The 20,316-nt window shown below is 40.1% G+C and overlaps 1 protein-coding gene across 1 annotated transcript in view; it reads left to right on the top strand.

The window, feature by feature from the left end:
- LOC306771889 (adenosine kinase-like) overlaps nucleotides 1-20,316 on the top strand; it is a 119,765-nt gene that overhangs the window by 67,194 nt on the left and 32,255 nt on the right. Inside the window, exon 5 of the mRNA XM_079261211.1 lies at nucleotides 12,404-12,574. Coding sequence (XP_079117337.1) covers nucleotides 12,404-12,574 — 171 coding nt within the window. The remainder of the gene's footprint in view (nucleotides 1-12,403; nucleotides 12,575-20,316) is intronic.

Raw genomic sequence — 20,316 nt, 5'->3', positions numbered from 1 at the left:
TGGAATTGCCCTGATTTGACGCTATATAAATAAAGTTGAATTGAATTAAAGTTGAATTATTGGGTGTGTCTTGCCAATTGCCTATAATTTCCACCTGTTGTCTATTCCATTTGCACAACAGCATGTGAAATTGATTTCAATCAGTGTTGCTTCCTAAATGGACAGTTCGGTTTCTCAGCTTTGTCAGCAAAGGCAATGGGGAACAATATTGAACACTAATAAAGTTAGAACCATTTTTCATCTTAGTTAGTCAAAAAAAAAAATGTTTTGGCAGAAATGAGAAATGAATGGCCACTGCCAGGCAGAAAGAAATAATGGCAAAGAATGTGCATAATGACAGATCCACATACCATTTTAAGTAAGGCAAAGGTATGCGAGTCCACCCAAGTCATTTTAAGACTCAATTAATATATATATCTGATACAATGATCCATTTTAATTTAACTAGCTTACTATGTTGGAGTTTAATTAGTGTCTGGAATAGTATTTTATCATATTTTTCAACCCATTATGACTTGTCATGACATTTTTCTTTTCTGATCTATGAAGCATAGAAATATTTCCAGTTTTGTGAGAGGCTGACAAATAAAGTTTTAGTGGATAGGTAAGTTTTCCATAAAACCCTCAGGATTTAGATTAATTAAAAAAAATTTAAAAAAAAAAGCTTTACCTATAAATGGGTTAAACCAAAAAGTAGTGGTGGATCAAATTCTCACTTCGCTCAAAGTAGCTTTAAACAGACCAAGAAGTCCTATTTTTTTGAGGAGACGTTACTGTATGTTGGGTAATAGATATTCTCCTCCTAATGTGTCTGTCTTTGGAAGTTGTCTGGTTCATAGAAAAAAAAGTCAGAGGTGCCTTAAAAGCTGCAAATATTAAAGCTTGAGTTAATGGAAGAGATATAGATGTTCAAAATGCAATTTAAAAAGACGATACGAGAAATAGATGAACAAAATCAAATTTTACCCACCTTACAAGTTTAAAAATGAAATAACTCTGTTCTGACCTCGTATCCTCAAAAAACAAGTCTCTGATGATCTGAATTAGTCATCTTGTCCTGCAGAGAAGTAATATTGAACGCAGCTCACTTGGATTTATCAAAGGCGAGCAGCCTGCAAACGCCTTTGAACTATTTTAATTTAACATCTAACATGTTTCTTCACCGTTACTTTTAGTAGAAGATCCTGACACCCAGCAGCAGCATCTGAACTGAAGGTTTTAAGTTTTGTTTCAGTCAAGAGAAAGACTGACTATCTAACTGTTGTTATTTCCATTATAGCCTAAGATACGTTTCTAAAGAGGGAGAAAGTGCCGGTACACTAAAGTAGTGATATTGCAACACCTTTTTGGAGAAAATTTGACTGCAAATGCAGTAAGTTTGGCAATGACTCAAAGACAGAGTAAGTACAGCGGTGGCCAACTTTTAATGGTATTATCATGCATTTCATTTGATAAGTTAAAAGCTCCTTTTGTGTTTTTTAAATTTCTGCTATTTTATTTTATTTTGCTTTTGATGGCTAAGATTCTACCCCACTGGGGTATTTCTTTCAGCTGTGATTAGCCGTGGGCACATAGCAAAGCACTTCTCACTCCACAGTGAACTGTAAAGGCAGCTTAAACTTTTAGGAGAATCTGACACCCTCTCTTAATCAAAACACTGCAACATGTAAGTCATTCTTCCATTTGCAGCACCGGCAAACTTTCTCAAATGCTTGAGTTTCTGCCTTCGGCTGTGTGCAGTCAATACCTCTCCCTTGTGGGCCTGAATAAAAACAAAGATGATCAGAGTTGACTTGTAGCATCATCACAGCGCTGGGTAGGTAAATACACGCAGAGTAAATAAACATGCTCTGAAGTCTCATAGCCTTGGCGGTATTTCTCACTGGTTGTCATTTTATGTAGTGGTGTCAATTTTTGCATAATTCCACGGCGCATTGGCTCGGCTTGATTTGATTTAGAGCCGCAACTTTCAAGGAAATTGGGCTTAGGGTATGAAAGTTCACACTTCTTGCCTCAAGGCAATTGATTTCTCCTGAGCTTGATTTTAGTTCTGTAGCAATAGCAGTGCCGAGTGTTGGAACCATGTCATGTCACAGAGGTCTAATAATACCGAGACCTTGGTGTAAGCTCAGTGTGATTTTTATCCATTTAAAGTCAGCAGATGCAGAAATTGGAGGAACATTTGTTTTAAATTATTAATATAACAAAAAACAATCAATTCCACCAAAAGATGAATCACTGACAAATTTCCATGCCATTTATCGTGGTGTAATGAAAAACATTCAGTTTGTTTTCCTCAAACTAATTAATTGATAATGAAATTAATAATTACTTGCAGCATTAGTTTGATCCCTTTGATCATAGCAGGTCTGTAAAATGTAACCCCACATTTAAATGCTCTCTTTTTAAGGAGGCTTTCAGCCAAAATGAACAATTTAAATGCAAATAGGCAAAGCAGGTTTATTTGTTAAGCTCATGTCATATGAGACTATTCAAAGTGCTTTACATAAAAAAACATTAAAAGCAATACAGATGGTGCAAAGAGAGCATTTAAAAGTAGTAAAAGGTGGCAACAAATAGCAAAAATCACAATAAAATCATACTAAAATCCTGAATTAAATTAGAACAAATAAAAGCAGGCTATGTCAGAAGTTACTGTGCTGATTTCATGCATAGGTGTATGAGAAAAGAAGACGTTTGCAGCCAACCCATGCTTCTCCATGTTCAGTCTGGATGGTGACCTGGACTAGCTGACATGAGCCTTTGCATCTCAGAGCTTTGATAGGCTTATGTTCTCTGATCGTATCACAGACAAAACACAAATACATGTGATCAGAATTAAAAATGCGTTCCTCAGATCGTTTTTTCTTCCTGTTAACAGCTGTTTCAAAGGCTAAAAAAGTTGAATACAGTGTAGTGTCATTGTCTCTGCTTGCTTCCAAAGACAACAATTGAAAAGAAAGCAAGTTACGCAAAGTGATTCAGTAGACATGAGCATAGGAATTTTCTGGAAAAATATTGGAAAATGCTGAATTCAAGACTTTTAACAGACCTTTCACTGCTGGCCCTCCTGGAAGTTTTACAATACGTGCAATATTTAAGTGGCACTTTACACTTTGCCTCCCCCTAACAAAGGCCAATTCAGCATCCTCTTTAAATCCTCTCTCCTCTCTGACTTCTTTGCAGCCAGTATAAACCAGTGCAATATTGACTTTCTTTTGCCCTGGCACTTTCTATCTTTCGTTTACTGTCTTCATTTGATAATGTCCTCTTGAATTTCTTTGCTGCGTAAGCCATGGCGCATGTCCAAAGCAGCCAGTGTGTTGATATCCAATCACTAGCATGGGATGCAGAGTAAACAGCTGTCACCTGGTGCTCCAGGCTGGAAGACAAAGTTGTGGTTTCTCAGGCTCGGGAAGCTGCAGGTCAATGACCGCCTCAAGAATGTGCACAATGTATGTTAGTGTGCCACCAAAACGAGTCAGAAGGTCAGAAACTTGGTGTGTTGTTTTAAAAGCTTATCGCGTAGGATTTTTCAAACTTGAAGCTGTCAAAACTCAAAGTGATGCAGTTTTCAACCTTGTGATTCAGAAGCAAACCTTTTTTTGTTGTTTATTCCTTCAGTCACATTCAGCAGAAACCCAATTCCAATTACAGATGAAGAATATCCAGTTTCTTGTGGTGTTTTCTTTGACTTGTCTTTCCTTGTTAGACATTTTAAACTGAGTTTCTATTTGCCCTTGAATGCAGCATAATGTTGGCATAATGAGTTTTCAGTGAACATATGCAGTCTGTTATGTTGTGAATAATAGAAATCACAAGTAAATTAAACAATATTAGTTTTTCCAAAAAGCTCACACAAACAAAGCACAAACTTCGAAAAATCAACACAATTCTTTCAAAACCTGCTGTATTAATGGATTTTATATGAAAGTTTATGGGTGTGTTTATATCAGCAATTTGAACAGATCACTGATTATGTATTCCTCACATTTCTCACCCTCTGCCCAAAGTTTGCAGCCAAATAATGTCCGGAACACCAACAACACCAGCACAGATAGGCCAACGTTACCAGCTTTCAAGATATGATTGAGAGGCATTGCTTATTTTCATTAATATTTTCAATGAATGTACTGCAGTGTATTAATGGACACATGGGTAAAATAAGGCTTAAGGGCTGGAGGCAGCCTTTGGATCATCTCATGTGGGCTCGCAACAGCCTTAAATAAAAACCAATTTCCACACAAGCATCAGTTCAAAGGCAGCACTGTATGTTTGATATGCCAAGAGATTATTGTTGTGTTGAAGGAGAACAGCATCAAGAGTTCTTTTTCTTTTAAAGACCAAACACACTTTTCATTTCACAAACTTGTGGATGATGGAAAATAAAGAAAATCCCCTTAATGGTCTTTCAGCCTAATTTTTTTTTAGGCAGCATATTTTTACAAAGCAGTCAACAATCTTCACATCTGCATCAAGATTTAGTTGCATGTCATCATACAAGCTTTGGGATACACAAGACTTTATCTAATGGGGGATTTTTGAAAGGCTGTAAAAGAGAGATCATTGACATTGTGTGTTAATTCAATTCTCTAATGGGTGGTCCTTGCAACTACATCAGTATGGTCCTGAAAAAAAATAAAATAAAATAAATAAAAAATGAAATTTTCCACTACTTTAAATGTACCACAATGAATATGTGCACATTCTGCCAAGAGTTTTATTTTTGTTTGCAGCTGCTGCAACTTTTTATTCTCTCGGCTCATTTTAAATTCAAATTTTGCGATTAGGCAAAAACTGTTCAAAAAGCTGTTGATAGCTGTTGGTGTTTTCATCTGGGGGCCATCATATTACAGTTTCAGTTAGATGATTTTTTTAAAGCAGCCATGAATAATTATGAGTTCTTTTCTGCCACATGTTCTCCTATTTGGCTGGTGCTAAGCACACAGTCAGAAGTTATTATTAGACTGATTTTAAGCGGCCTCGTGTCCTCAGCTACGAGCAGCGGGCACAGAGCTCCTGCATTGAGTTTGACAGCCTTCACACAATATTGTGCAAGGGCGCTCCCTTAGCTTCTCATGCTGGTTAAATGTAATATGGCAGATGGATAGTATTTGCAGGGAGAGCGGGGGTCTCGCCCTCCCTCTCACTCCATTTTTTTTTTGTCGTCTCTTGCCAGTACCTCAGACTTTTCAAGGGGGAGAAATATGTATCAAATTAACTCTTAGCAACGGGGCCTCCCAGCTTCCCTGCCCTTGTCTTTTCAGCAATCAGAGCTTTGTTATTTTAGTCTTTCAACCAAAACCAAACTGGATTCAATTGCCTCAGCAATTACCTGCAATTTTCCAACCTGGTGCGCTAGCTTTCACCGGAGCAACTCTGAACAGTGAAAGATTGTCTCCTCAGTTCCTCTTTTCAGTGTTCAAGTTAAGTGCAGTAATTCATTTACATCCACAGAGTGGCACATTTGGAAATGTTCGCTTCCCAGCAGCAGGAATGTCTGTGGAGATTTGGTTTGGGCCGCGCTCAACTTTAGAGTTACTGAAACTAGACACCCCTCTGCAGTGTCGACACTCTGACACTGAATCTCTGCTTTATACATCTGACCCATAAATTAAAATGTCCTTTCAAGCCAGTTCAGAAGAGACAAGTCTGAAGCTCTGACATCTGTTTTCACATTGTGGACTTTCAGCCCATTTTTCCAGCCAAAACCCCACACCCAACAATCTCCACTTTCCATCTCCCATCCTGCCTTCAAACTGTGTAAGAAACCAAAAGTATGTGTGTTTTTGTAAGTCGAAGAGGTTCCTCTTCAGAGGTACTGAAGGAGAGAGAACTGCTCACACTAAAATGCAAATGAGGTGCAGTGTCACAGACAAGGACACTTGAGAGTGTGTGCATTAGCAAATTTTAACTCCCTGCAATCCAAACATTCAGTTCTGGACTAATCCCCCAAAGATGGAGGCAAAGAACAACAGAAGGAACCAAAGAGAGGAGATGTCTAGAGCTAAAGCATAAAAAGAGGCGCTTCTTGTTGTTTTTCATGACTGAGATCACATAGTTTTTAGAGGGGAAAAAAAAAGAAGCAACTTTCCTCGCTTAATTTCTTTCATTTCATCTGTTCACGGAGGCAACATATGGTATCTGTAAGGGAGGAACAGTTTGTGCTGTGCAGTGAATTATTTTGTGGATTAGTATTGGCATTTAGATGCTCTTGGCTTTAAATCTTGTCTGTTTTAGATCTTAAGTACATTCCTTGGCATCCTGCTCCCCTGCTCGGGCCGGCCTCTTCCCCCGGCCAACACATTTTTGAAACTGCAGAGCTTAACAGGAGCACAGAATGCAGCCCTTTGAAGAGACCCCGATACTGATCCCGAATTACTTTCAGTGAGATACAGCTGGTATCAAACCGCTTTCTCTACTGTTGTCATGCTAGCAACACCTTAACCTCAAGGTGGGGTTCAGACTTTTTTTTTTCTCTCCTCATTTGGGTTTCCTCTCATACTTTTTTTGAGCAGGGGTCTCTGAGGTTAATGTAATTACAATTTCTGATGGTTGTGCAAATTGCAAGCTGGTAGTGTGACACACCCTCCCCTCGAGGGCTGCTGCAGTTGGCGCTAATGTCTTGTTTTATGTGCTCTGATTAAGATGACTTTGACCAGGTGTATTTGGTTTCTATCGTGACCTTCGAGCCGCATCTCTATTTTTCACATGCTGCACAAGAGACCGCCGTGACATGAGAGGAAAAATATCCTCCAGCTTTAAAATGAGGTAATATTTAAACCATGGAAAATGTTGTAGAAGGAAAAGACTGCACCAATTATTCAATGATGGGTCCGTCCAGTTGTTAAAACCAGCATTTGTGGCACATTTTTATTGCTTTGGAGATCCTTGCCGACTCGATAGCCCCCTTTCCTAATCGGCAAGCGGCCTTTTAAAAGCGTAGCCCTCCCTTCTACAGCTGGCCCCCCTCCAGCGCCTTCAGAAGAAGTGGATGAATTCCTAGATGTCTGATAAGCTTCACCAGAACATGATTCCTAATGGAAGAGAGAAGAAGAGGAAGAAGTAGAGGCAGATGCTATCGGCGAGCCTGAATTGCCTTGTAGCTGGATCAAACATCCCGAAAGCGCAGTGAATGCTGAATCATGTTGCGCCGTTGTTTCACATTTATCTTCTCTGTTGGTTTAATTGAACTTGTTTCCAAATGAAACCAACTGGCTGTTTCAATGCAAACAAAGCACAATTAGCATTGTGAAAAATCCCAGTTGCTTTGTAGCTTTTTCCAACTCATTTTCCTTTGAAATGAAAAGCCTCAAATGAGCTCTTTTCATCCTTGTAATTTTTCCCTCCACTCAAGGCACTTTGTGACACCATTAATCACTTACCTCTGTTTGTTTGTCCTCTTTTCTCCTTCCTGTTTATCAAGCCAGAGACTAACACAGATTCCCATCAAGCCCCCCTCAATAATGAGTGAAGGTCTGCATATTTGTGTGTAAAACAGCAGGACGTTCAGGAAGGGGGAGTAAAATGTATCTCGCAACACTTGCGTGGCATAACAGTGGTGTCTTGATGGAGATGGAGTCATACTGAGCTAATGAAGCTCCAAACCTCCGCTATCGATCCACCTCGCAATGGTGCTTTACAGAGATAACAGAGGAGTAGAGCAGTGTGTGGCATCACGTGCGCTCTGATCTGTGTGACATCTAATTCTGTGTAATGAACCCAGTGCACCAGAGAGCATGATGGGGGGCTGTCTATGGTAATGACGGAGATAGCATGGCCTAGTCGGCTTATGAAAAGCTTTGAAACACAGTTGGTTAACTCACAGGGCTGTCCCGAACAAAAAGGAATTCACCACAAGAACAAATAGCACAATTGTAAAAAAATATATGTGCTACTGCTGCTTGTGTTTACCATCTGCCACAGGGAACTACTTTGTGTCAGTCCCGGCGGATGAGTTCTCGCTCTGCTGCTCCTTTTCAGGGTTCTACTACTTTTCTTCTGGTGGTGGTTCATGTCTGATACAAGCTTCTGACTTGAATTGAAGGTCCCAGCAGACATTAGCCTCCCATATACCTAACCTCAAGTTTGAGTGTTGAAATAGTTGCATTTCTCCTTTACAGTGTGAAAAGTCAGAGTACATGTACTAATATCACGATTTGTTGCTATGTAGTGTCATTAAAGTTCATTTGATACAGCCATGAATTTCTGCTTTAGCTTTGGTGACGTGGATATAGAGGTGCAAATCGCAAACTGGAGAAGTTTTCAGAGTAACAATGCTGTTTGTGATCATTGTGCCAAATAAGGTGACAGTAAAAAAGCTGGGATGCAGATGTTGTTGGGTTGTATACACTGGTATGGACCAGAAGGGGAATGTAGTTGCAGTTTATTTTGTCGTTGGTGTTTGATTGCTTTACTTCCACTGGAGCAATTTTCTAAAATGTATTGTGTTGTCAGAACTTGCAGTTTGTTGGGTTTAATGTGCTTAGATTTCTCTTTACTCTACTATTCTTGACCAACTGACATTTAATGGAAAACGTTTTAAATACATAAAATATGAAGAAAAAAAAAAAGCTTTGATTTGCATAGAAGTAACAGTGCTGAATGGGAGCAATTGTTCTGACACCTTCTCTTAATCTTAATGAACACAGTTGCTGATATAATCAGAGAAAGAATGTAAGCTTGAAATGGAAGTCTGGTGCTGTTTTGTTTGTGCTGAATATATATTTCAGAGAAGGCTTGTTAGGAATCGGATCAAACCCCCACCTGTACGAAGGGGTCTGTTTGTTTGCTTGGATGTCAGCATGTACACTCATTCCAATGGACCCCGTTAACCAAACAACTCTACCAGAGTTTATTTTAATCAAACCAAAGCTCTGCAATATGAAATTTGCACGTTTGTTTTCAAACATGGATTCATCTGTCAGCCGCTAATAGTCCATAGAAGCCATCTAATGAGTACAAAAAAGTACATCATACCATGAACATCTGCAGCTATTCTCAGTTGTGTTTCTGGCCATTTAGTAAAAGTTAAGTAATCTTCCATTTCATTTTAGTCTCCCAAATCCTGAGGGAAATATCTGCTTTGTTCATCAGCTGCATTCACCGGCTAATGTTGTTTGTCATCTGTTTGGTGCCTGGAAAGTATTCAACAGCTGTCTCATCCTGAGACAAAGACTAAAGCTAAAAAAGCAAACAAGCTTTCCCCACATCCAAGTTTGGACATTAGTCTCCATCATTATCTATATGAGTCAAAAAATGGGATTCAGATGGGTCTGTCAGTACCAATGTCTCAGTACCCTACATGAGTTGCATGTGTAGACACTTTTGGGTTAAGGTGGTGCCACATTTGTGCCCATCACAGAAGACACTAATTAATATGATGATTTCTGTATGAAATCCGCTGCAAGTCACAAGAAGGCTCTGTGGAGCTGAGAAATAGAGAAAGTGATATTTCTTGATGTGTTTCTCACCATAAGGGAGTCTTTTAACATGATACAGTGTCATTTCATACATTATTAACATAGAAATATCGGAGAGCCCGCTGAGAGAAATCTGATTTGTGGTTGCATAAATAAACTTGCCCAAGATCTGGGGATTTGGTTTAATTTAAAGCAATTGCAGTAGAGATAATTACTCTTTTCACTGAGGTGGCGATGGTTTAAATTCCCTCCATCATTCCTGAGTAATAGAAAGTGTCAAAACCTTCATGACACACTACTTTGAACACTCCCCCTTATCCCTGCTGAATTAAAATAGACCTGGAGAGAGAGAGAGAGAGAGAGAGAGAGAGAAAAAAAAAAGAAAGGCTTTTTCTTTTCCATGACCACCTCTGCTGCTGGTGCAAATGAAAATGCCCTTCCCAAAATAGATCATTTTTACCCTTCAGATGTCCACTTTTATTTTAAGCCTGGTGACACCATGCCATCCATCACACCCAGCTTTTCAGATGTGAGCAGCCCTAGGGAAAACACTGATACAATGCAAGGGAAGGGGAAGTGTAAAAGCTTGCCGTTGCCCAGTCCTAAGGCTCCCTATGGTTAGATTACCACTAATTTCATGTCAAAGTAGCATTTAGACATTTTCTTTGTCTGAGTAAAGTGGAAGTTGCTCCCATTTTTTTGGGTAAACACTGAAAATGAATGCTATGCCTCTCCAAGTTTTCCCTCAAATGACCACTTAAAATGGCCAGACGTCATTCTGCGTTATTGTCTGCCAGGAAAATGCATTTCTGAATGCTTTATTGAATGTTGTGGCTGGTTGGAAATTGTACAAAGTGTACCCAGCACTTTGATCATCTTGACCTGGAAATGTGATAGTCACCCCACTTCACAGGGCTCTCTGACACCTGGGAAACTGGATCTGGTACTCTTGATACATGATCTGCACCACAGCACTAAAGACTTAACTTCTCTCATTTCGTAGACAGCAGAGAGTACTGATGCTAACTGGAATATCACATGGCTTGGACTGCATTTTTTTTTCTCCCACAAGCTAACTGAGTCAGTTTTTGGAGTCTGGTGGGAAAAAAAATAGCCTGTGTTATTTTTATGAACGAAATTCCTGCTGAATGACTTTGTTTGCAGACCCAGAAAACAAGCAAAAGGGAACTTTTTTATTGACAAACAAGTGTCAGGATTGGAGATATTATTGTACACCAATATGTTTTACTATACTGATTCTTTTTTGACTTAGTTTGCTGGTGTTTGTCATGTCTGCTTCATGCAGTAAACAATAATAATAGTTCTAGAAAATTTACACATTAGCTGTAAGGGACCCTTTAAATTTATTATAACGGATAACAGCTTAAAACCAGTGCAGTTTTACGCAGAAAAAGTTTTAGAAACCATAGTATCTCTTTTGGCCCTTTTGTTTTCTCTTTTTTTCCCCCCATTTTAACGGCTTAAAGGAATTTCTGTTGGAGTATATAATGCAGAGTATGTGCAGAATAAGGTTTTAAATAATCCATCCCCAAATCTGTTTCCCTGTTACGGAGTAATTTAATGTGCATCAGCAGCACTGCTGAGGTTAGAAGTAAATTGGACGGAGCTAGTGTGTGTAAAGAGAAGCCGTTGCATGGCTTTTACAGTTCACCACCCTTCAGGATACTTGATCGAGCCCTCGGCCTTTGATCAGTGTTAACATTACGGTAACCTTGACAGTTTATTTTCTGCTACCAAAAAAGACCATTTGTGTCAGAGAACAATCTTCCCTTCCTCTGACACATTGGCACACTGCAAAAGAAAAATGTCAGGGTTAGAGATGGGCCATTAGCCCAGAGTGAGTTCCTTTTGTGCTCCCAGACCCATTGAAAACACTTTTTTAGTCCTCAACAGATGGTACCGTGACATAGCGGCCACAGGCTTGACCTGGACCTTAACCACGAGACGTAGCCAAAAAGTAAACGTACAAGCCTTCACAAGGAGAGAGAGCATCCATCCAAAGAGTGAATGACACCTTGAATACATAATAAAGAAGTCACCTGCTTTGCATGGCTGTATTGTAATGCTTTGTACATTTAATTTAACCCACAGTCACCCTCCATTCATTGGAACTCAACCCTTTCTTTTTCACAGAGGTCGCTTCTCTGTTACTGCAAATGTCATAGTGCTTTAATGAGAACTGCACTGTACTTCACAATAGGAGCTTTTCAGTCAGATTAAATGTATCACTGTGCTGAAACTTTCCTTTCCTACCCTCCTCCCCTTTGCCCCTATTGTGACACAGTGGTTTTACAGAGCAGCTTGTCGCTGAAAAACAAGGTTAAGAAGATCAGTATCAAAGGAGGAGTGTTTTTGTGTGGCTTGCAGGAGAGTCTCGCTTCAGGTTTCCACCTGAAACACAAAGGTGTTTTCTTACCTGATTTGTATTCATTCACACAATGAGTGAGCCTGCCTCTCTTGTTTCCAAGTAAGGAGAGTCCAGACAAGACTTTTGTTCACCGTATCATCGGATACGTGCATGTTGCTTCCTCCAATACGAGCCTTGGAGTCCAGCCACATAGGCTTTGTCCCGGATGGTTTTTTTCTACTTTTTTTTCCTTTTCTTTGTTGCTCAGTGTAGGCTCTAAGAAACCATTTCAGATAAGTGTTAGTTCTGCTGTTGTTTTTTTTTTTTTTTCAGGTCTTTCAGAACAATGTTGTTTCTGTAATATAAAGCTATATCATCCCAAAACCGCCTTGCCAGATTCCCAAACCCACAAATTAGCAGTTTAAAGAGTTTGCGTTTATAGGATCCCGTCACAGTTCAGTCCTTTTCTGGCCCATGTTGCGCTGTCAAAACATCAATAACGCTGCTTGTGAAGTGGTGCTGTGATGATTCATTTGTTAGATTCATATGGTGTCAGTCAGACTGCTGAAAACCTGATGTAGTGAATACTGTTGTCTTTGGATTTTTGTTTCAGGGATTTTTCCTCACCGTGTCCCCGGAGTCAATCCTCAAGGTGGCAAAGCACGCTTCAGAAAACAACAAAATCTTCTGCATGAACCTCTCAGCACCATTCATCAGCCAGTACTTTAAAGAGCCCCTGATGAAGGTTATGCCTTATGTTGACATCCTGTTTGGCAATGAGACGGTGAGTGAAACAAAACATGTGTTCAGAGCTGCTCAGACCAGATGTTCTGTATGCCAACACTTTCTGAGAATTATGAAGTCTTCTTGTGGGATTTTATGCACTAACTGCAAAGGTGGATGTATTCTGTAATAGCTGTGCATTTGTCTATTTTAGTTATTTATCAAGATCATCGAAAAGTTTAATCATGTTACTCATCCTACTACTTAGTAGATGCACCACTGCAAAACTGTTACTGAAGTTTCATCAACCACAGGATTAAATGTACGTTGCCGTTGTCATCCTTATGACTTTCCCCCCTGCACATATCCGGCTATTAAAATGTCTTTAAAACTATATTTTAGCTAAACGATTGTTACATTACTGTTTTTCTTTTAGTTTCAGTCAAGCCGATGCTTGAGGCAAATAGAAAATGATCCTGGTCCGTGATTGGTCCATGTATACTCACCATGTATACATATCAACATCTGCAATACATGTGTTTACCGTTCACAGTGCGTAGAAAAGAGGTGGTTATAAACTTATATATAAATATAAATTTCTTTATACAGATATTTTTGTGTCCACTTGTAGCAGACATGTAGCAGCATGTTTGTGATGAAAAAAATATGACGGGCATTTTTGCCCTTTCTGCCCTCAGCCACAAGCATCAAATCAAATCAAATCAAATCAAACTTTATTTGTATAGCACTTTTCGTGCTTAAAAACAATACAAAGTGCTTTACATTATAAAACAATTTACATCAAAATAGATAAAACACTAACACACATACACATCCCCTTTCACCCACCCACAACCACCCTCACCCATGCCCTATTTGCCCTGTAACAGTTAAAAGAAGATGAATGAATGGCCAGGTGCATTTGCACCAGATGTGCACCAGATAAGGAAACGGTATTCTCAGGGAGCCTCTACACAAAGGGCTACCCCCAACCAAGACCACCCAGGCCATCACCATGGGGGCCACCCGGGTCCGGGCAGACAGGACCCACGCCACAACCGTAAAGCTGCAGCGCTGGATCCCGACCCACCAGACAGGGACAGCCCCCACAGCAACACCCATGCAGTCAGAGCAGGGGCAGCCCTCGGCGAAGAGGACCCCGATGAGGAGAGAGCTGGAGTGATAACTAAACAAAAATAAAATCCATTAAAATAAAATAATAAAATCTATACTATGTAAATCAATATATAAAATATATAAATAAATAAATAAAATTAACTAAAAAGAAAGATAAATATGGGTTAATATAAGAATGTTAAAACTTAGTTATAAGCTAAACTAAAAAGGTAGGTCTTGAGCTTTTTTTTAAAAACATCAACAATCTCCACAGCCCTGAGGCCCTCAGGCAGGCTGTTCCATAGGCGAGGCCCGTAATACTGAAATGTGGCCTCGCCATATGTTTTGGTACGAACTTTAGGAAGAACTAAAAGGCTGTTGCATCCACAGTGCAACAGAGATGTGTGTCTTGTCTTTGTGGCTTGTCAGTCTCACAGTGTGCTGTTGTATTAAGGAGGTATTGTCAGCAGAAGAAAACATACATGTTATGCAAGCACTATAAAGAAAAGAAAAGCTATATTTCTTTGAAAGATGTGGAACATAATGCCTGTCTATTATCATGATCGTTTAATACCATTCAGTTTTTTGTTTGTTTGTTTTTTGTTTGTTTTTATTTTTTTGTGTGTGTGTTTTTACCATTTTAGGTTGATTTTCACTAAAAGCCATGCCTTGATTTGAATAAGAATAAGTTGTTTTTTTTTTTTTGTTTTTTTTTTAAGAGTAGCAAATTTGATTGAAACTGATTATTTGTTGTTATTGGGTGTGATGGAATATTTCCTTTTAAAATACCCTCCATGAGATCAGATTTAAGTCTTTCTTGGCTGATGAATGGTGAAAAACTGGGTTTTGTTGAATAAAATAAATTTAAAAAAGCACAAGGTTATCACAGTACAGGATAGGTTTTGAACATAGTATGTGCAAAATATAATGCAACAGAAATGATAAAGTGATACTGTTAATATATGCATGTCAAGCATCTGAGAGGAAATACTATTCTAAGATGTAGATTTAGCAAAGCATTTCTTAAATGCATTTATTATTTCCATCATACAAGACTCAGCTTAATGGGATTGTTTACTGTCTGTGTTGTTATTAACTTTAGCAACTGAACCTCCAATCATGGCAGTAAGACACCATAGAGCAATACCAAGCACTGCAGTTTGGGAGAATCATCCTCTAGTTTCTTTATATCCTGATGATATTCTATTATTCTTGATAAACAAATAAGAAAAAGAATTTATGCATTACTTAGTGGGGTTTTTTTTTAAATGTAAAATCCAGAATTATGTACAGATGAAATCCAAGAGCTGTATCCACTTAGTATACAGATTATACTGTTACATTTTAAAAGTCCCTTAGTGATACAGAATCAGAGAATTGTGCATAGTTGGTGAAAATTGTGGCTGAGTGCTTTTCCGCATATGATTAATTTTACTTCCATATCATTTCACTGTGTTTAAGCTAAATCAAAACTCTGTGGCCACTGTTTGATCACACTAATTGTTCTTCTCAGTCGCCATTAAACTTCTCACTTATTACTGCCCCATAAAGAGATTAATGGAATTAGTTCAGTGATCATTCATCTCAGTCTCGTCACTATTTCATGCCAGTTGAGCTATTGATTTTTTCCTCAGCTTTGTGGAAGTGTGTCTCTGGTTGGAGGTCAAGCTTTGGTCACAGACTGCGGTTCTGCTGGGAAGTATCCTCTAACAGCCCAGATGAGGCTGACTCCGAAACACCACCTGGACAAACTGCAAGTTTGGGGAGCGAGGGAGGGGAATAGATGTTCACTGGACTGTACTCACTTCCCCACTGCTAAAGCTACTTAACAGAGCCCTGCCTTCAGGTTAGAGATGGGGTCCACAGACCAAGACAGAGCTGGAAGAAACGGCTCAGCATTGGAGGATTTATTGCTGTTGCTGACTTCAGCTTTTTTTCCTCTTTTCTTTCCACAGCCAACATAAGACCTCCCTTTTACATATGCACCTCTCTCTCTTGCACCCTAATTGCTGCGAGGAACAGGTTTTTTTTTGTTTTTTTGGTTTTTTTTTTTTTAGTAAACTGTGGTGCACATTTTGCAGGCGTTATGTATTTTCAGGTGGGTGGTACTGTAACTGTTTGCTTAAGTTTGCTCACACCTCCAGTCATTACCATTTAATGACTTTGGATAATTGCAATCTATGTTTGTTTAGGGAGATTATCTTTTGGAGACACTGTTGGGGTTTGCTCCTCGGGGGTGGGGGCTGAAACTGGTTAAAAACACCAAAGTATGAGTGAGAAAGTGAGAAACAGAGCAGATATTCACTCCTCAGCTGCCTTAAGCAGTGACGTTTTCAAGGCGCTGTGTAAGACTAATGCCTGTCCGGGGTGTTTTGACTCCTTTGGCCTTCGCCCCCTGTTTGGCTGTCAGGAGGTGCCTGACTGCTCATACAGTCAAGCCCCAGACCTCCCATTGTGCACAAGCCAGGCAAGGTTGGCGGTCGTGCAGCAGTGCATGATGAGTGACAGACAACAGGGCTGCCTCGCCCACACTCACCCCCTCCAGCCCGCCTGGCCGTCCTCTCACCCCAGCTTCCACCCCCCAATGTGATGGATAAGCTTCAGCCCGCAATGCTTTCATAACAAGTCAGTGACAGTCAGCATCATGCAGTCTGACTCCTATTGCCTCGCAGAATGTGCCATAAGGGAAGGCTAATGTGTCTGCCTGTCTCTGCCTTCCTCTCCCACACGCACTGAGTCACGATACAGAGCTATCCTCACTCACTGGCGGAAAAAATGTTTAAAGCAGCTATAGGATCTCATGTTTTGAAAGTGACTAACAGATTTGACAGTCAAGTACTGCATTATTTGTCAGGGCGAGGAATTTTTTTTCTTTTTTGTTTGAGGCTGATCACAATTCTCTTTTGATTTTGTTTGTAAGTAAAGCAACCCCACAGAGTTTTCATAAAAAAATTGTTGATGCTCTTGGTTTCCTTTGTCACTTTTAGCTGCTTCTGACGTGGAAATGTGTCTGCGTTTCGGACTGAGTCTAGCCTCGGTAATGTTGCTATAACTCAATCCTGCTGGTGCTTGTTTGAAACCTGGCATAAGTGCGGCCTGCCTGGCCCATCGGCAGCCTCGTGCTTATATAACAGTCTCCCGTCCATCCTGTAATTACTGCCTTTTTGGGGCATAGTGAAGTGTCTGTTCCTTCACTGGTGTCGGCAGTGGGGGGGAGGAAGTTGAGGTCCAGAGAGCAGTGCTGTTTCTACATTGCCTGGGCCTCTGAGATGGTGCCGACAGAGGCACAGAGACATCAGAGGCTACTTCACTTAATTGGCAAACATGTCGTGTGATAACCTGGGAACAGCACAAGCCTAATTGAGTCCTCCTGTGCCGTCCTCCTCTGACTACCTGACACGGAACCCACGGCATTACATTTCCCTCAGTTTAATGGCCGCAGTTAATTAGGCCCGAATGGGGGAATCATTACCGCTGGAAAAACCACATGCCAGTAGAATTTGCTGATAAAATTAGCCACAATTTGCTTTAGCTATTTGAGCATATGAGATAAACCACACTATGCGGGGGAAAGGATTGGATCATTACTAGCAGATTTGTATTGGGAATTTTAGACAAATAGGATGATTAAGCAGCGCTGGGTTAATCACCCGGACTGATAATTTTTTTTTTTTCTGGAAATGGTTAAAAAAAAAAAAAAGGGGCTTCCTCAATATAAAAGCTTAGGTTTTTTTTTTTGGTTTTTTTATTTGCCCCACAGCCAATACCCAACAACCCACTCGCTCCTCTGCCATTAACATTATATACCACCCCCATACATGGAGCTCCACATGCCTTCCATTGCTGTCCAATGCATTCTGCAGCTCCACACTCAGAGGGAGGGAGGGTATTTATATGGTCCCAGTCCTGTCTTCCAAATGAGAGACATTCTTTGTAATTGAATACTCAATAGGTGAGCCATTTAACAAAGGTGGAAATGGCATTCAGCTATGTATTAATGTGCTTTGCTGAGGCAAAAGGAGCCATCATCATTTCAGTGTTCAAGCTGTTTTAAAAGAGCATTTAGCTGCCATCTCCCCGGGCCATGAGAGCAAAATGACATGGATTTCTTCCTCCTCTGTACTTTGTATGAATGTTCCTTGCCTAATATTTTGTGCGGTTATCTTCCTTATTTTCCCACCCATCCTTCAGCACCTCTGCGTGATCTAGGTGGAGGGATACTAGAAGCACTGCAGAAGGTTATTGTCACGAAAAGCCCCTCAGGCATTCTGGCTCTTAGTCCCATTTCTCTCCATCTGCATGCAGTGTGTGTGTGTGTGTGTGTGTGTGTGTGTGTGTGTGTGTGTGTGTGTGTGTGTTTATATGTGTGAGGGGTGGTGCTCTAATGATTTTTCCAGGACAAGCTGAAGTATATATACGTCTGTGAGAGTTTTTTTGTTTTTTTTTTGTAGGTGGGGGGAAAAAATTTTAAATAGACTGAAGTGATACATGAGCAATATGGCGTTGCATTTCTAAACATCACTCCAGATTTATTATCTGGCTTTGTTTGTTTGATGGACTGCTTAGAAGCCTTATCACCGTGGCGAGGCCTGTGGCTGTTTATCACCTCCGTGCCGTGTGCAATGCTGTCAGAATGTGTGGGTGATGGCAAGTTCACTAAAAAACCCCTTAGGTAATGAGGGGTGCTCTTGAAAACAAAACAAAACAAACAAAAAAAAAAGAACAGTGAAGAAAAAACCAAAACAATTGGAGAAAGAATTTCCCCTTGACAGCTCACCCACAGCGGACACGAGGTGCAACTCCTCGGTGGTAGCTTGGGGAAAATATCCCATCTCACCACCTTAAACAAAGAGATCCGAGAGCCAGATTAGTGTATTACCAAAACAGCTTCCCTTTTAGTCTCTTCTCCTCTCTCGTCCTCCTGTCAGAGCTGTCTGCAGAGAACAGGGAAGAACACGACACATTAACCTCTATGTGTTTATTCACAAGGCCCTACAGGCCAACTGGGAGGATGAACATAGAACCATCTCTAAACCCGGCGAAGCGGAACAATCACAATGTGTCATTGGAGGAAAAGACATGAAGCATTAGCTGCTGCTCTCCTTTGTGTCTTTCACAACTGGAATTTAATTGAATATGCCATTTCTGCGATGAGTCACATGCCTTCTGTTCAAAGCCAGAGTACATTGACCTTCAGTGTGACACACTGTCAGTGAGTTCTGGGATGAGTCATAGTGCACATTAGCAGTGATGATTAACTTAATGCACAAGCTGCATTGTTTTTACTTTTACTCTTTTATTTAGTTGCATTTTGTTTTCATTTCGTTTCAGCCGTGCCATCAGATTCTGCTCTTCATGATTAAAACAGATGATGTTCTGATCATTTGTGCTACTGAATAGGATCTTAACCATGATTTACTCATTAAAGCTGAATGACGAATTTAAATGTTAAGAAGACCAGTTAGTAGGTCTGCCTTGTGCTGGTTGCTGGAGGAGGAAATTTTATAAGTTATAAGACGCTAATGATTGTTGCTGAAGTTAAAAATGTAGCATAGCATGTTGGCTGGTGTCCCAGCTTTTTCCCAATCCAGTGATCGCTTTCAAACAGCTTCATCTGTGATTCTGTTTACTCTTTCATGGACTGATGATCTGTTCTTTGGCGTGATTGGCAAACGCCTGAAATAGACTATAAAATCCAATCTTTGGGTAGTACATTAAGGACTTTGAGATCACATAACCGTTGGACAAATTACTGCCTCTTTCTGTGAGCTTTGCAGGCACAGAGGAAGATCATAGACCTTCTATCTTAGACTGCAGGTTGGTTTTTAGCTTCTACTTTAGACAAGGTGTCTGGTCAAAAAGTAATTCTTGCTTAGGTAGTTTTCTAAATTAGTTAAATGATCTGAAAATATCCAAGTAGCAGCCATGATATGAGCTCATTGAACTTGCTAAAACACTACGGAAAAGAGCTTCAGTGTTTCCCTTATTATTTCCTTCAGCACATGTCCTTTACAAATGTAAACAGTGCTGCTGCTCATGGTGGCCTTTGCTTTAATCAGCGGTTCCCAATTAGATTCAGCTTCAGGGTCTAAATTTTCATAAGGTCATAGTCGACATTTTGACCTTTGCATCTGCCTGTAAATATATAAAAGCCTCAGACTTTCTTGTTGTTAGGATACAAGCAGCAACAGTGTTGCTCTTTGATTTTCACCCTGAGCTTGTGTCTTAATAAATAATCCACAATGCAGAAACAAGAGAATGCACATTTCACCAGCAAGTTTTACACTAAGAGCTTCTCTGAGGAAAAAGCAGTTCCTTTGTAAATTTGCACGCAAGATTGATTTTTGCTGCTGGTCTGGGCTGCAATAAACTAGTTGGAAACTTCGTAGTGACATCATCATCAGCCGTCCGACTGAATCACGCCATGAATGCCGCCATCAGGAAGTAATGAACATGTGCTCTGTAGGTTGATATATTGTCAGTATCAGTAACACGAATTACTCATAAAGCCAGCAAATTAAGCCTCTAACATCAGCATTTAGCCCTAACCATCTAAAGTTTACCTTAACATTAGCTATTTGAAACTATTGCCTCCCCCAAGTGAGGCTGAAGTGTACTTTATCCAGCCAGGGTGTCCTTTATTACTTATGAATTCAACTTTTCATTTATGACAGGAACATGGTGTTT

Source organism: Telmatherina bonti (assembly GCF_933228915.1).
Source record: "Telmatherina bonti genome assembly, chromosome: 21".
NCBI classification, from domain to species: Eukaryota; Metazoa; Chordata; class Actinopteri; order Atheriniformes; family Telmatherinidae; genus Telmatherina; species Telmatherina bonti.
This window is presented reverse-complemented; position numbering and strand designations above follow the sequence as displayed.